Below are 15,178 nucleotides of genomic sequence, written 5' to 3'. Positions count from 1 at the left end.
GCAGTCTAGTTGAAGTTACCTGTCTTGTTTTTGTATTCAATGTCATAGGAGGTAATGACGCTATTTCCATCAAATCTTTGTGTCCATCGAAGATTCATGCTACGATCTTTTACTTCTCGCACTTCTAGCTCTGGAGGGTCTGGAGGCTCTGAGAAATTTAAGGAGAATTTAAGAACCAAATAACACAAACACACCAGATGGTGCAACAAAAAGTGGGAAAGTGTTAGCAATACAGTTTTTAATTTATATGAAAATGTTGACTTGAATGAATACCTTGCACAGTGAGTTGGATAAGGCCTCGTCCTTCTCCATAAGAGTTGATGGCATGACAGGAGAAGAAGACTGAATCTTCACGCTCTGCTGGCTTTAGCTACAGAGAGAAATGCAGAAAGAGAAGCGTCAAAGAGACAAAACGACTCATTCACCCTGCTGGAATGTTGTGTTGGGAAAAATCTAAATGACTGTTTCTTCTGTTTCTGTTGCGTGTTTGTTAGAGACTGTTTAGGTGACATTGCATCACGACATCAGTTGAAATTATGAAATTTTTTTGATGCCTGTCGTACATTTTGATTCACAATTTGCCATCCAGCTAGTAGATCAAAGTTTCAAAGTTGTAGTTTCGTTAATTTATGATTGTTAATTATTTTCACATTCTTAATGGATCAAGAATAATCCTCATAGAACCCAACACAATATCAACCCACTGTCCAGTAATTAGTAAATACCTCTTTTCTCTTTACTGATGTTACTAATAATGTGAGTAGCGAGTACTTTGCTTTAAAAATGTACTTTTAAGTAGTTCTGTTTTAATTGTTGTTTAGTTACTTTATTCATATCAGAACAATCTCAATCCCATTTGTTGTTATGGTACATTACAAGAAGACTGGTAACATTAAACTTAAAGCAATATTAGTTAGGTGAAAAAACAGCAGGATCTCTATATTCAAGATAAAATATCTTTTAATACGAATACCGTGTGAACTATATAGAGTTTTACGTCTTTGTGATATTCCGATGTGATTGGTCAGACTCTCAGGAGCGCTAGTATGATTTCTGATAGTTTAGGGGACTCAATACTTTCACAAGGCACCGCGAAGATTCACCACGTGTAGCCCAGTAATGCAGACCTTCACCATTTCACCCATCCCACCAAGATAAAACCTCTAAATAAAAACATTTGTGGACAACAGGAAAAAAATTTTAAATAAGTAAAGAGAAAGCTATTTGTCAAAGATGTGAGTAAAAAACACACAGTTGTCTGATTTCATCAGCTAGACGCTCTGCTATAAACAAATGTGTTTTACCTTGAGAGTAGACAACACTTCATCTGTCTTTTCATTGGGGCTTGTGGTTATGGAGTACCGGGGGTTGCGATCTGGGTCAATCACTGTGTCACCTCTTTCCCAACGGATGATGATGGGCCATTCTCCTCTGGCTGTGCAGTTCAGCTCCTTCACATGACCCTTCTTGGCCATGGTAGTGTTGGGGTGACTGGTGATCATTGCTGGGACTAATGGGAGAGAGGAAATCGAGTGTAAGATGAAAGGAAGGTGTGGGCAAATAGGTAGAAGCAAAGGAATCACTAAACAGATAGGGATGCTGGATGACAGTGAGAGATAAAAGAGGACTGAAAGAAAAGTCAAGAGTACTAAGCAGAATTTAAGTGAAAAGAGAGACAGAAGTGAACGAGCAGAGAGAGGTATAGGATAGCTGGCAGTGAAAGGAGGAGCTCAGAGTAACAGAGTTCCAATGCATTAGAGCAATGAAGAGCTGTGGTCATTGAGGTAAAGTCAATAAACCTCCTTTCTCATTCTCCAATAGTTAACATAAGGGGAGTAAGTGAATGAAGAGGCAAAAACAATACACTCCACCTTTCGTGTACGATACACATATCCCTCACCTACTCAATCTTCTAAGTCCAACACACGCACTCACACACACACACACACACACCCACAGTATCGATCCGACTAGGGTTCTGCTGTTTTGTTTTCATCACTTATTCATCCCACTCGCCGTCTTTTCCGCTTTTCCCGCTTCTCCGCTGAGCGAAACAGACAGAATTGAGGGAGGCAGAGGAGAGGAACGGTTTAATCAATAACACTAACACGAGAAGGAGAAAGGAGTGCACCAGAGAGAGCGGGGCAGCCCGATGGATAGGAAAACATGTTGAGAACAGTAGATGCAGTTATCTGCACCTTGTTTTACTGGATTGTGCGCGCAAGTGTTAAAACCTGGCAGATATCAAGCTTAACGTCTCTCTTGTGAGAACTGCTGAATTGCAAGATCAATGCGCTGCAAATTACAGAATACATTAGCCTTGGATGGTGCTGTACTTGATAGTAATAATCTTTGTTTTTGGATTTATTAGTGTGTGCACATATACTGTTTCCTTTTCATTTTTATACAAGGTTTGGAGGTTCCTGACAGGCAGAGCGGGATAGAGTCATTGATTACAGATAACGATCAAGCTCAAAGTCTTTTTGACTGTCTCAACACAGATCCCCTGAGTCAAAAGATCAATGGCTCAGTTATCTTCTCACTGTCTATCACAGGTTTGCAAACAAACTGCTCCCACTCGAGGGTGCTCTTTTTTCCCCCCTCTGTTAATCGTCACCTTTGCTTCATCAATCCGAAGGTACTGCGAGCTAATTTATTGGCTTGATGGTGCAAGGATGCTAATAAAGCCAAATCAGAGATTTACTCCTTCCCCGTTTCCATGTGTGCATTTGTATACTCACTCTTAACAGTGAGGACCATACTCTTGCTGATGTCCGAACCCACGCCGTTGGAGGCCTGACAGAGGTAGAAACCTCGATCTTCCTCCAGGACATGTCTGATCAGCAGGGAGCCATTAGTCATGATCTGAATACGGCCAGTTAGCGGAACCGGGTGGTACTGCTGTGGGTTTCCAATCCCAGCTGGACAAAAGGTGAGAGCCAAACAGGAAAGATTATTGTAAAGCATTTTTCAGACAAAGGTTGACAGAAGAATATGACACATGCACATTGGTATGACAAGAGGTTTGTGTACCTAAAGCTCCTCTGGCGTGCTTCCACATGACCTTTGGAGGAGGGTATCCATCAACAGAACAGTTCAAGATTGCTGATTTGCCATAGATGCCATCCTGGTTGTTGGGCTGCACAACAAATCGTGGAGGAACTGGAAAATCATTAAAAAAATGTACTTCAGTACAAGTCAAAAGCCAATTAATTTCCATTTAGGTGTCAAAACTTTTGACTTGAGTGTATTTAAAATTCTGTGAGCGTCACATACACCATCATCTGCATTCATGTGTATGCGTAGGCTAAAAATAAAACTTTGCTATTTTCTTTTAATGTATTGCAAATTTCTTAGCTGCTTTCACACATCTGTCCAGAGATGACATGTGAGGATGAACCACTTGATGCAGGCCTGTTGTTACTCTGTTGACAAGCTGATTTTATCCAAGTACATGTATGTAGGACCGTTTAACCATCAAAAGATTTTTCATGTTGCTTGGCTTATAACACAGACAGCCTTCATCTGATCTGAAAGTGTAGCAGTTTAAAAGTGAATTCAAGACCTTGAAGACATGAGCTGTTTTGTAGGGTGAAATTCTTATGCTGACTCTGTTGTGAGTATCAACGCTCTACACCTTGATCTTGGAGACTGAGATCGCTCTGGCCACCATCTGATGTAATGAATACATGACTCCTTGTAAGTGTAGCCTACTCCACTTCAAAAATTTGAACAATAATATTAGTATTTGATGTAATATGTGGCTCCATAAACTCACAATTTATGTGTGAAAGACATTGAGGCCAATGAAAAAAAAATTAATTTATTCCAGATTTATATTGCTTCTTTTTATTTCATTATTTATAAAAGGGAAATAGTGGTTGTATTACATTGATTTTAAATACTTTCAACAAGACTTACAATTAATCTTCTTTACAACTGACTTTACAAGGTAAAAATTGTTTAATTACAATCACATTCACAATATAAATGTTAAGAATAATCTCTTATCAGCCTCACGGTGGCTTTTTATTTTCCAGCTCTCCTGAAGCTAATTTTCTAATTATACCAAATATTTTTGTGCCTATAGCCTTCTTGTTTACTTACCGGTAACTGTGAGCTGCCTCTCTGTGCTGACAGTAGCAGCATCGTTGCTAGCGATGCAGGTGTAGTTGCCGTTGTGTTTGAGCGACACTTTGGAAATCTGCAGCGAACTCATAAACTCCTTTGTGTCAATGGTGATCCCCGAGGAGGGCACAATCTCCTGGCCGTCCTTACGCCAGGTGATTCGTATGGGCATGTCTCCAGATGACACCACACAGGCGATGTACATCAATTTACCGATGGAGGTTGGGGGAAAGTCAAACGGCTGGATCAGCGGAGGGACTAAAAGGGTCAGAGACAGAATAAATGAAAGAGCAACACCGAGGTAAAGGAATAAGAAGGATTTAGTTGAAGAAAAAGAGAAGAAGGTGCACTAAAAAGGGAAAAAAGTGCTCTTTTCAAAATATCAGCCTATAGAATCACTTATTTTCTTCTGACAATATCATTAATATGTCTCTTTCTCCGTTAATAAAGTAATCTAATACTTAAGATGTCTTGTGTCTATCTTCTTACCCTGCTATCTTAAGGATTAAAAACTTCCATCGACAAAACTTGGGCAGCTAACCCACTACACCCTCCACAGTGGCCCTTACCAACTCCTCCACTCCAACCCACCCTGCCCTGCTCAAGCCAACCCATAATAGCTGCTCTAATTAGAGCACCATCCATAGGGGAGAAAAACTGTGTTGGCATGGATACCAGCTGAGATGACGCTCATGATTTGAAGAGGGGGATGACGATGGGGGCTTGGAGGGGGGTCTTGGTGTTTCAGCAGAGACATCTGGGAGATTTTATCTGGGCCTCATTAACATTCATCTAATTAAATCAGAGGCATGATGGGCACAAATTCAAGTAAACACATACCTACATCAACAAACAGCAAAAAGAATGTGCATATGCACACACATGTAAGTGGTAGCCTGCTCCTAAACTTAAACACTGCAGCATGCGAAACAAGGGAGCAACAGAAATCTCACACGTCGAGAGAACGAACACAACCCACACTCACACTTCACAACTTCCTGGAACAAACATGTTGTTCTGTTGCAGTTAAGGACAGCACGTAACATTAGGAAGAAAAAAAATATTCACAACACATACTTTTCATTTATACAAACGCGTGCAATGAGTGAGGAGCACACAAAACTTATACAATAGCCCTCCTGCTCTCTTTAATTGCTGAGTAGCTGAGAGCTTGCGCTTGGCCTCTCTGCCCCCTAATCAGGGGTCATTAGAGGGAATGCGCACAGCTTTCTTTTTTCTTCTCATTCAGTTTTCACTAAAACAGTCCTGCTCCTAACCATTCCAATAATCACTCTGTTTATGGCACTAAACCAAAGTAGATTAAAAAGGATCATAATTCCTCTTCGCTGATTTTTTCTTTGTCACTGCTATGAATGATAATCCTAACAACCAACCTGATTGACAAATCCTTGATAAAAAAAATATTATGAAGTAGAAAGAACTTCAAGCACCCTGGAGCAGCACTGATTAATATATAAAAAAAAAAAGGCTTAACCTGAGACTGGGTTGAAGACAAGCAAAGAACTGATTACAAGTCGTCTCAGAGCCAAAGACAAAAGTACACCATAGCATAAAAGGCTTCAGCAGACAGATCTGAAATTGTTGATTGTTAATAAGGTGAACAAGATTGAAGGACAATAATGGATTTCATAGAGGAAAAATATCAGAGGAAAAATTATTTTTTTGACAATTCCTTTGTGAAGGTAAAGTTAAATGGATAAACTCCAGAAAGCTGAATTAAATCTGATGGGGTTTTCTATTCCACACAATGCATTGTGAGGCTTTCAAGTGCTTACAAATTACACATCAGTAATTACGTGTGGGCGTTGTGTAAAATATTGTAGAACAAAAACCTAAACTATGCTATGAAATACATATATTACGTGTATGACATGTCAAGCAAAATCCAATTTTTAAGCCCTTAAATAAAAATTTGAATTTGTTGTCCTCTCCTGGTGCTATGCAGACATATTTACATTCTTTTTGAGTCATAGTTTTCAGTCTGTTCATTTTTCTCTGTTACCTATTACGTTTTCTTGTCTATTACATCACTGCATTTGCTGTGGAAATGCTAAACAAGGGCATGGACTTCCGGCTAATCAGTTTTGCGAATCTGCCTTTTTGTTTTTGACGCTCAGTCATTTACTATATCAAAACCTTCTTTACTTCATTCAAATTGTGGTAGCATTAATATTTTAACAGGTGTCTGACATGCGTGGACACTATAGTTAAACTACGTTCCATGTTGCAGGTAGTTGGTATGGATAACGAGTGTAAACACTGTAATACCGCCATTCCGATCCATTCATTTGAATGCATGGCTCTGCAGGTTTGTCGTCTGTATTCTCCTGCTCTGGGCTGGATTCTGGCTTAAACATGCTGGGTTTTTGTTGACATCTTTATCTTTGGAATAAAAAGTTGCTCTTCCGGTAGATAATCGTATCGCTGTTCTCAGGACCACAAAAGGGATAGGGTGGAGCGCTACCCCTTGGAAGGAGGTGGGGTGTGAAATATCTCATTCACACAATGTTTAAGTACATATAAAATGATGTAAAATTGCAAAGGTAAACTTTCTCTGCGCTTATGAAGGAATTTGTCACATTAAAGGCGTAGGACACACAGTGCTGCGCAAGGTCTAGTAGTGCACACATAGATGTTGAAGCTAGAGTCAGAATTACTCCTAGTGAAAAAGGTTTTTAAACAACTTACAACTATCCTCACATAAAAGTATTCACCACTCATGAGTACGTCACTTGAACGTTAGAATAATCAAACTTTGTAGATCATTTAACTTCCCATGACTATCAGAGTGAACCAAATCAACATCTGACTAAAAAATTAAGATGCTAACAAAAAGAAAAGTTATTTAGGATGCTATCTATATGCAGCAGAAAGAATGTCTAGATAACAAAATATTGTACTTATGTGTAGCAGCACATTGCATTTTGCACATTCAAATAGTCTATCTGAACTCCAACTGGATCACGTGTACGAGCAGATGACATGTACAACCGAGGAAGTGTCCAGTTGTAGTGTTAGATGACGTTCCACACCTCCTTTCAGTAAGTCAGACATCATGTTCAGTAGTGTCATCTCTGTAACTGACCTTTGACGGTGACATAAATGGTTTGTGTGATGAATAGCTGTGGCTGGATCAGCACACTGCACACATAGGCGCCCTCATCCATGCCTTTCTGAACATCGCTGAGCTTAAGCGTCCCATTCTCAAACACCACCTGGAGAAGTATCATGAACGTATTAGCATGCACTGATACGTCATCAGCAAAACAGAAGGTTAATTGTGAAAAGTATGATTTTGGACTGTAGAAAGAACATTAAAAAATCCCCTTACTTGTGTTGTGTTTTACGAGTTTAAAGTGGACCTCACCTGACGATGGTTGTCAGGCAGCAGAATTCCCTCCTTGTACCAGTTAATTGAGTAATAAGGATACCCAATTACTCTGCAGTTTATGAAAGTGTTTCTTCCTGCCACCGCTGTAATATTCTTCATAGGCCTAATCCTCGGAGGCCCTGATTTGGAGAAAGAGATAAATACAGATATGTGGGGAAAGAAAGAGAGGTACAATCAGAGAAAGAAAAAGAAAGAGGGGAAAAAGAAGATTATTAGTTCATGGTGCCAATAGCCGGTCTTGGAATTTTAGGAATAATGCCGAAAGGGGAGGTGGAAAAGGAAGGGAGTTGGGAAGAGGGGTAAGGAAAAAAGACAGAACTCAGAAAAAAAAGTTTAGAAAAAAGAAGTTTAGAAAGAGATAGAGGTTTAAGACATCTGATGATTTTCTGGTAAAATGGCATTTTAAATCTGCAGCTGTATTGGAATACCTGAATGAAGGCTATTCAAAATATATCGCATAAAATTGTTATGAGATGATCTATATCTACATAGATCAGAAGAAAGATTATCAATAAAGCTCTTATTTTTCTCATTCTGGAGAGGAGATGAGATTTTATTTAAAGCTCATTATCAACAATAACAAAAAATGGAACTGACTGTATTAACTACAAAGACAAAAAAAATATAAGTAAGTGAATGTAGAAAAACTTAAATGGCTTTGGTTTTTTCTAGTTTATTTAAATATTTCTGGATTATTTGAAGGAAGTGGATCTGTATCTAAGCCTAAGAATAGCAGTCTGTTAATTTATGCTCACTGATTGGTCCTGAAAGGTAAGACACCTCCACAGCAACTGACGAAGCAATTTTCAACACCTCAAATATTAATTTTTTGTGACTCCCTGTTTTTAATGCATTTTGTGTTTCTCTTGCAAATACCAAAGTATGTTTTCTGTGCTGTTTTGTTGTCTATCTATGACTAATATTATAAAAATACACAAGAATGAATTCTATTAAATTTGCTGGAGTCATCGTCAAAGGAAAAAAGTCACAAAATACTGTTGATATCTATCCATCTACAGTAGTAAAATGCTTTTTCGAAAAACATGCAATCTGTGTGTAATTTGACAGAAAACGTTTAGCATTTTTGGCAGCAACTGAGAGCCATCTCTCAGTCATCCGTCACTCCGTCTTTGACCTTCTCACCATTGTTCATCTTGTTTTTGCTTCTTCTGACACCCTCTCCTATATCCCTGCCATCTTTTGGTCTCTTATTTTTTTTCTCTCCCTTTCCTCCTTCTCTCAGCATGTTCTGAGCTTTGAAGTCACAACTCTGACGAGTCAAAGATGTATTATTCAGGAGCTCCATCACATATACGCACACACGCCCGTGCAAATGCACACACTCAGGCTTACCATAAATATGTGTTCAGCTACGTCTGTACATTTCTGTGAACTTGGTTGCTCAGTGAAAAGGATACTTTGAATAAAGCAAACCATAGTGAGTGGGAAAGCAGATTAGCATGATTGGGCTTTGTGAAGTCTGGTCATAAGTATGCGTGTCAATGTATGTGTGGCCGCGCCATTTCTGACAGTTTGTGTAGCATGGATGGCTAAAACTCTCTGACACTGGAGCTCATTCTCACTTCAATAATCTTTCTGGCATGTTTGCTTAGAGCAGACTTGCATGTCACAACTATGCATCTCACCAAAAAGGACCAAGAAAAGAGACTGAGAGAAACTGAGAGAGAGACTGAGAGGGTGATACAGCTTTGTTCATTGGCGTCAGTCTTTATCAATGTCATCCCAGACAACAGTAGCTTCACCCCGTCTCTCACCAAAGTTTACAATCAGCTGCTCCACTTATAAGAAGCTGTCTTCTTCTTTTAGTTGTTCTCTTGTTTTATCCAATCTTCCTCGAGTACTTAACTATTTGTTTCCTTCTCATCTTAGGTTTCATGGGTGAATTTTTGATAAAGGCTTCTTAAATTGCTATGACTAGATGTATAGCCAATGTACAGTCTGCTTTTAACTAATTTGAAGCATATATGTGTGTATGTGTACATGTGCATAGTATGTATGTAACATATTTTCTCATATTACCCACACACAGTGTAATTTATATTATTGAGACCAACTGTAGGGCATAATTGTGAAGTCAAATGAGCCAGCATATTGTAGAAATATTTTTCACCGCAGCTTAAATTGCTAGTCCTTTGGGACTTTACCATATTTTCACACAACAAATTTTCACAAATTTGTGAAGTTCATAATTAGTTGATTTGATGTCAATGGATTCTCTTGCCTGGGCTATAAATATCTGTAGTTCCACCAGGATTAACATTGTCCTCTTGGCTGCTTCTCTGATCAGTGCTGTCCTTCCGTAGCTTAGCGGTGTACATTGGCCATTTGTGTCTGAAATGTAGTGTTTAATCAGGCCTAAAAATCCAACCTGACCCAACCCAACTAATTAACTCTAATTAGAGGCCTGAGACCAAAGGTAGTTTAAAATTCATCCAGATATCTGACTTTGCATCTGCTGGTTTGTAAGTGTTACTTCCCTTGCCTTTAAGCTTTTGTTTTGCATATTCCAGCTCAATTATCTCACTTGTTGTAAATGTAGGGTGAACCAAGTGCAAATCTTCTGGGATATGTGATAGGGGCCCAGCAGGATGGAGCCATGTGTGCATATATAGGCTAATAAACTTCTGCACCTTATTTTCTTTGCTTCCTCACCAGGGTAACCTACTTTCTCCTCTATTTGTACTATTATAAGTAGATTAACACATCTTTATATTGTGCATTCTTGTTTAGTTTTCTCTGTGTTGTATACTTATTAAAAATGAACCAAAGTAGCCCGAGCTCGACCATCAACCGGCATTAATTTCAGGCTTGGGCCATAGAGCTAAACTCCACTAAAAAGATTTGCAGTTCTGTCACTCTCCACTTTCAGATGTTGGACTAAACAATGCTTATATGTTTAAATGATTTAAAATGGTTGTTCAAACATGTAGGTCGTGGAGGTGTCTTAGTTTGAATTGTGTATGCATCAATACTATTGTAACATATATATGCTCAGAGGTTTTGATGACATAAAATGGCTAAAAATAAAAGAAGACAAAGAATAAAAAGACTCGACAAATATAATGTCCAGAAGAAACAAGAAATCAAATTTTAGAAAGATGGTAAACAAAAATAAAAAGGTGTGAAAACTAAAACTATAAAGGAGAAAAGACAGACATACAGAGCCAGAAATAGAGCAATAGGAGGGTCCAGTAGAGGTTATTGGTCAGGGTAGGGGGGGAGGAATCAGGCTATGGGAAGCCTCTGTATGACTGATATTGAAAAGTAGACAGGCACCTCTTACGTTTATGCGCGCTTGGTACTCAGCACTACCAGCCGAGTTTCGTGCGGCGCACCGATACACTCCTCCATCACGAATCTGCGGGCTGCTGACGTTGACGAAGCTAACGGTGCTCCCATCGGAGAGCGTGTACTGGCTGGATCTCACGCGTGACAGATCCCGAGCCACGGGCTCGTCATCCAGGGTCCAGGTGATGGTAGGCGGAGGGGCTCCTTTGGCAGCACACATCAGGGAAAACGGCTCACCAGGGACCACCACTCGTTCACTGAAGGAGGCGACAATACGCGGCGTGCCATCTAAGACAAAACAATCATAAGGCAGAAAAATAAGAAATAGGAAGTCACCCAACAGCTAGAATACTTTATTCTAGCTCCCATTTCTTCTAGGCCCTCGTAAAACACTTTACCTAAACCATCAAGCAATTAGAAGAAAGTGCTTTGTGTTGTATATTTTGTGACATTTACCCACCAGCTAAGGTCTTTTAGGACTCTCTGTGGAAAGCCATGTACAGTTCATATTTTTGTGGTTGTGTGAGCCGTGTGCACTGGCACAGAAAGTAAAACTCCCAGTAAGAGTTTAAGGCCAAACACAAAGCTGTTAAAGAAAACAATGGGTATGATTATGAACTCTTAGTTTGTTTTGGGGTTTTTTTTAAGTTATTTTTCTTCTTCTACTATTCTGAGTAGTGTTTCAGCGTATAAAACAGGACCTCTATAAATCTACAATAAAATAAAAGTAAAATACAAATTATTAACACAATGATAAGGACAATTGTACCAACAGTGAGTTTATTAAAAACGAAAGGTTTTTTCCCCCCTACATAAGCAAAAAAAGAAAAGGTTCACTTTTTCAATTTAGGTTACTGGAATATAAGTATATCTTTTAACAAATCTTTACCAGAGATGCTGGTAAAGATGGTGGATGTTTTGAACAGCAAAACAATATCCTTTTTCATTGATTTGTGCCTTCTCAAATCAATAAATGAACATATTAGCAATCAACTGCATTACACATTCACCTATAAGGCAAAAGCCCAACAATTTGTTCACCATTTTTTGTCTAAATATGTTAAAATACAGCTGAACTACTGTATCATTCAGACTAAAAACAAAACCTTATTCTAGCCTTAATGCTAGTAAGATTACAGAGCAGAGAGAAAATAGTTAACATTAGACCTTTTTTATTTTTTACCTTCCAGCAGTATGATGGAGAAGTCCTGGGCAGTCTGGCCCTTTCGTGAGGCAAAGCACTGGTAAGCTCCAGAATGTCTTTTTTGTGCCGCAGAAATGAAGAGTGTCTCATTGTGTGCTCCTTGGATGGAAAAGTGCTGATCAGGCATCACAGGTTCTGTGTTACGGTACCAGGAAACAGTAAAGTGGGGGGAACCCTGGACGGCACAGGAGAGGATTACTGTACTGCTGATCCCCGTCTTGAGGTTCTTTGGAGACAAAGTGACCCGCAGTGGTTCTAGAGATGAGGAAAAAAATAGATGACAATACCTTAGATGGAGGCAAGTAAGTACCTACATATTGAAGGAACAAAAGTTGGTATATGTCAGCATCCCAGGCACAGGATGGAAATTTTCTTATGAGCTACACTGTGCTGGCTAAGCAACACAAATCATATTTTGGTGTGTATTTCTTGTCTATGTTTCAGTTCCTGTGTCTGTCGGCGTGTGTGTGTGGGTGTGTGTGTGTGTTTGTGTGTGATTGAGATTGTGTGCTGAGCAGCAAGGAAAAACCGAGACAGGAAGACAGAGAGGGAAAAAAATGTCAGTGAGCAATAAAGCAGCTGGTGTGATGAGCTGGGAGCTGCTGAATGTGTGTGAGAGCATGTGTGTCTGTGTGTCACTGCATCTGCATGGGTAAGATGTTTTTTTCACAGAATTAGTGCATGTATCTGTGACTCCAAGTCTGTGAATGTCCTACCATATATGATCTGTCACTTAAGGTTTGAGGTTTGCACTGTAATATGGTCACTCTGCTCAAAAAAGTGTATAAAATACAAAATAAGAAGTGAGTTTAAGCAATTGGGTTGTGGGACTTGATGACTGGCTTCCTTTTATCCTCAATAAAACATAAAGTGTCCCAAGTAATAAGTCTAGCTTTAGGAGGTTGAAGTTTATATAGTTATACCCAAGCCTTAGAATGAGACTAAAGTCAAAATGTCTTAATAAAGGCATATCTACCCTGACTACCTACCTATAACATTGAGATGACCCGTCACCTCTTTGGAGCCAAAGCTGTTTGTGACTTCACAAATGTAGTTGCCACTGTCCTCAAGTCTTAAGTCGGAGATAGTGAGGCCAGAGATGCGGCGTGTCCAGCGAGAGTCAGCTGGCAGTGGTCGACCATCCTTCAACCATCGGATGGTGGGATTTGGATATCCAGAGGCAATGCAGGGCAGCTCCACGCTGTATCCGACCTGCATCTCACCAGACTGGAAACTATCCAGCACAGATGGGGGGGACTCCTTGGGGTCTAAAAGTGATCACAGAAATGTGATTTTGATTCAGATTAATATGCTCATGAAAATATTCTAAGAGACCAAAAGTCAAAGCATAATACATTACTAACAAATAAAAAAGAAAAGAAGTTTCTTTACCTACCCTTTACAGAGAGCCTGGCTCCATTACTCTGGCGGGTCTCTCCACTGTACTTGTGCTTTGTGATGCAGCGGTAGGTGGACAAAGCATCTTCCTTCTGCACTTCTGAGATATATAAAGCGCCAAATGAGGTCAGGAAGAAACGATTACCTGTAAAAGAGAGGAGAAGTACAAGCTGGTCATTTTGGTATACTGTCAAAGGTAATTCCCCGCATGCAGTGTGCCCTATGTCACTCCTTTGACTTATAAACCATGGAGACATACAACCACTTCAGTGATGAAACCCATTCTGCAAAAAATACATTCTGTGCTGTTACTTGTAAAAACTTATAAAAACAAAAAAAAATTTTGAGGATAACTGATCTAGAGGAAAGCTAGATTTTTTTCACATACAGATTTCACACAAAAAAAATGCTTAAAAGCATATGTAATTGAAGAAAAATCATATTGAGGTAATTTATACTTATATATTTATTTTGAGGACTTTTTACACTCTTCTCAGTAAACTTGAACAGGAGTCCGTATATTCATGCCTCAAGGGTCAGTGTCCTGCAACTTTTAGATGTGTCCCCGGTCCAGCCTCCTCATATCCAGTCAGATTTTCCAGAATCCTGCTAATAACATCAGTATATGACATAGGTGTGTTGAAGCAGAAAAGCATCTAAAAGTTGCAAGACTCTGGGTTTCAAAGCCTAGATTTAAAGACCCCATGCACTAGGAAGTGGTTGTTTTATGCCAAAGATGCATTCAAAAGGCTTACTTTGTTTTTGACATTAAAATTTCCAAAAATGATCTTAAAGAATCAGAATTCCAGATGAAGTTATTTTATTGAAGTCTACAATTTAAAGTTTCAGCTAAAGATGATCAAATTCTGCCCAGACCCCTTAAAAGCCTGTAGCTCTCCAATTTGGCACAGAATAAAAAGTTTTGAATCAGACACTAAGCTTAGTGTCATTAGCCACCTTAGGTGAGGAACAAGGGTTGTTGAGGCTTCCCACTGTGTCTACTGTAGTTTTTGACAAAGGAAATCAAACTAAATTGTTTTAAATACTACACAAGCACACATTCGAATGATTGTTTCTACCCTTTTTAGGACTTTATATGGGCTTCCTTTCATTTTTGTGGCTGTATTTATGCCTGACCTATCCAATTTGTTGGAAAAAAAAATCGGCCGTAAAAGTTGAGAAATGATAAAACGCTAACAGACATCAGAGTAGTTGTGAATGATTCTTTGCATGCATTTGTGAGTATTTTTAGCTATTCTTTCCTTAATGGCATACATGACTGTCAGCCAGAGCACTTACAATCATAAAGTTCACACACATGTGTTTTCATGTGAGTCAGACTGTTGTGCTGAGTGCTAAGCAGCGTAAGCTGTAATTTCAAAGCCTGCCCTTTTGTTCCAACCTGGGTATTATACCTTATAGGATAATATGCACTTGGTGAGCGGAGCCCTGTGAAACACATTGCTACACCCTTGTCACAACATGCCAGAAGAAAGAAAGACGGAGCGCGAAGGGGGTGATCGGGTAGGAGGGGAGTGAGAAATTCAGAGACTATTACAAATGAAGACAAAGTAAAGCAGCATAGAGGACATAAATGAGAACAGGCTTGTCAAGAGACAATGTGAAGGAAACATACTCCACCACTTATCCATCAATTTTATTCTCCTCTCAATGTTTTTATAAATACAAAACCAAAACAAGTAAAAAAAATAAATAAAATAAAATTA

At 39.2% G+C, this 15,178-nt stretch overlaps 1 protein-coding gene across 4 annotated transcripts in view; it reads right to left on the bottom strand.

The window, feature by feature from the left end:
* The window catches only part of LOC122833226 (Down syndrome cell adhesion molecule-like protein 1 homolog), a 116,777-nt gene that overhangs the window by 29,465 nt on the left and 72,134 nt on the right, over positions 1-15,178 (bottom strand). For 3 of the 4 annotated variants that reach the window (XM_044120650.1, XM_044120649.1, XM_044120651.1), the window contains 12 exons: positions 13,450-13,596; positions 13,043-13,321; positions 12,033-12,308; positions 10,838-11,137; positions 7,517-7,659; positions 7,235-7,364; positions 4,108-4,386; positions 3,034-3,162; positions 2,742-2,921; positions 1,305-1,510; positions 274-370; positions 20-148 (listed from right to left, as the gene is read on the bottom strand). In XM_044120650.1, the coding sequence (XP_043976585.1) occupies positions 20-148; positions 274-370; positions 1,305-1,510; positions 2,742-2,921; positions 3,034-3,162; positions 4,108-4,386; positions 7,235-7,364; positions 7,517-7,659; positions 10,838-11,137; positions 12,033-12,308; positions 13,043-13,321; positions 13,450-13,596 (2,295 nt within the window). Of the gene's footprint in view, positions 1-19; positions 149-273; positions 371-1,304; positions 1,511-2,741; positions 2,922-3,033; positions 3,163-4,107; positions 4,387-7,234; positions 7,365-7,516; positions 7,660-10,837; positions 11,138-12,032; positions 12,309-13,042; positions 13,322-13,449; positions 13,597-15,178 lie in introns of those variants that run through there. The other variant, XR_006370944.1, reaches the window with a different exon arrangement.

Source organism: Gambusia affinis, linkage group LG06, assembly GCF_019740435.1.
Source record: "Gambusia affinis linkage group LG06, SWU_Gaff_1.0, whole genome shotgun sequence".
Lineage (NCBI taxonomy): Eukaryota > Metazoa > Chordata > Actinopteri > Cyprinodontiformes > Poeciliidae > Gambusia > Gambusia affinis.
The sequence above is the reverse complement of the archived record's forward strand: the minus strand, read 5'-3'. Positions and strand labels throughout refer to the sequence as shown.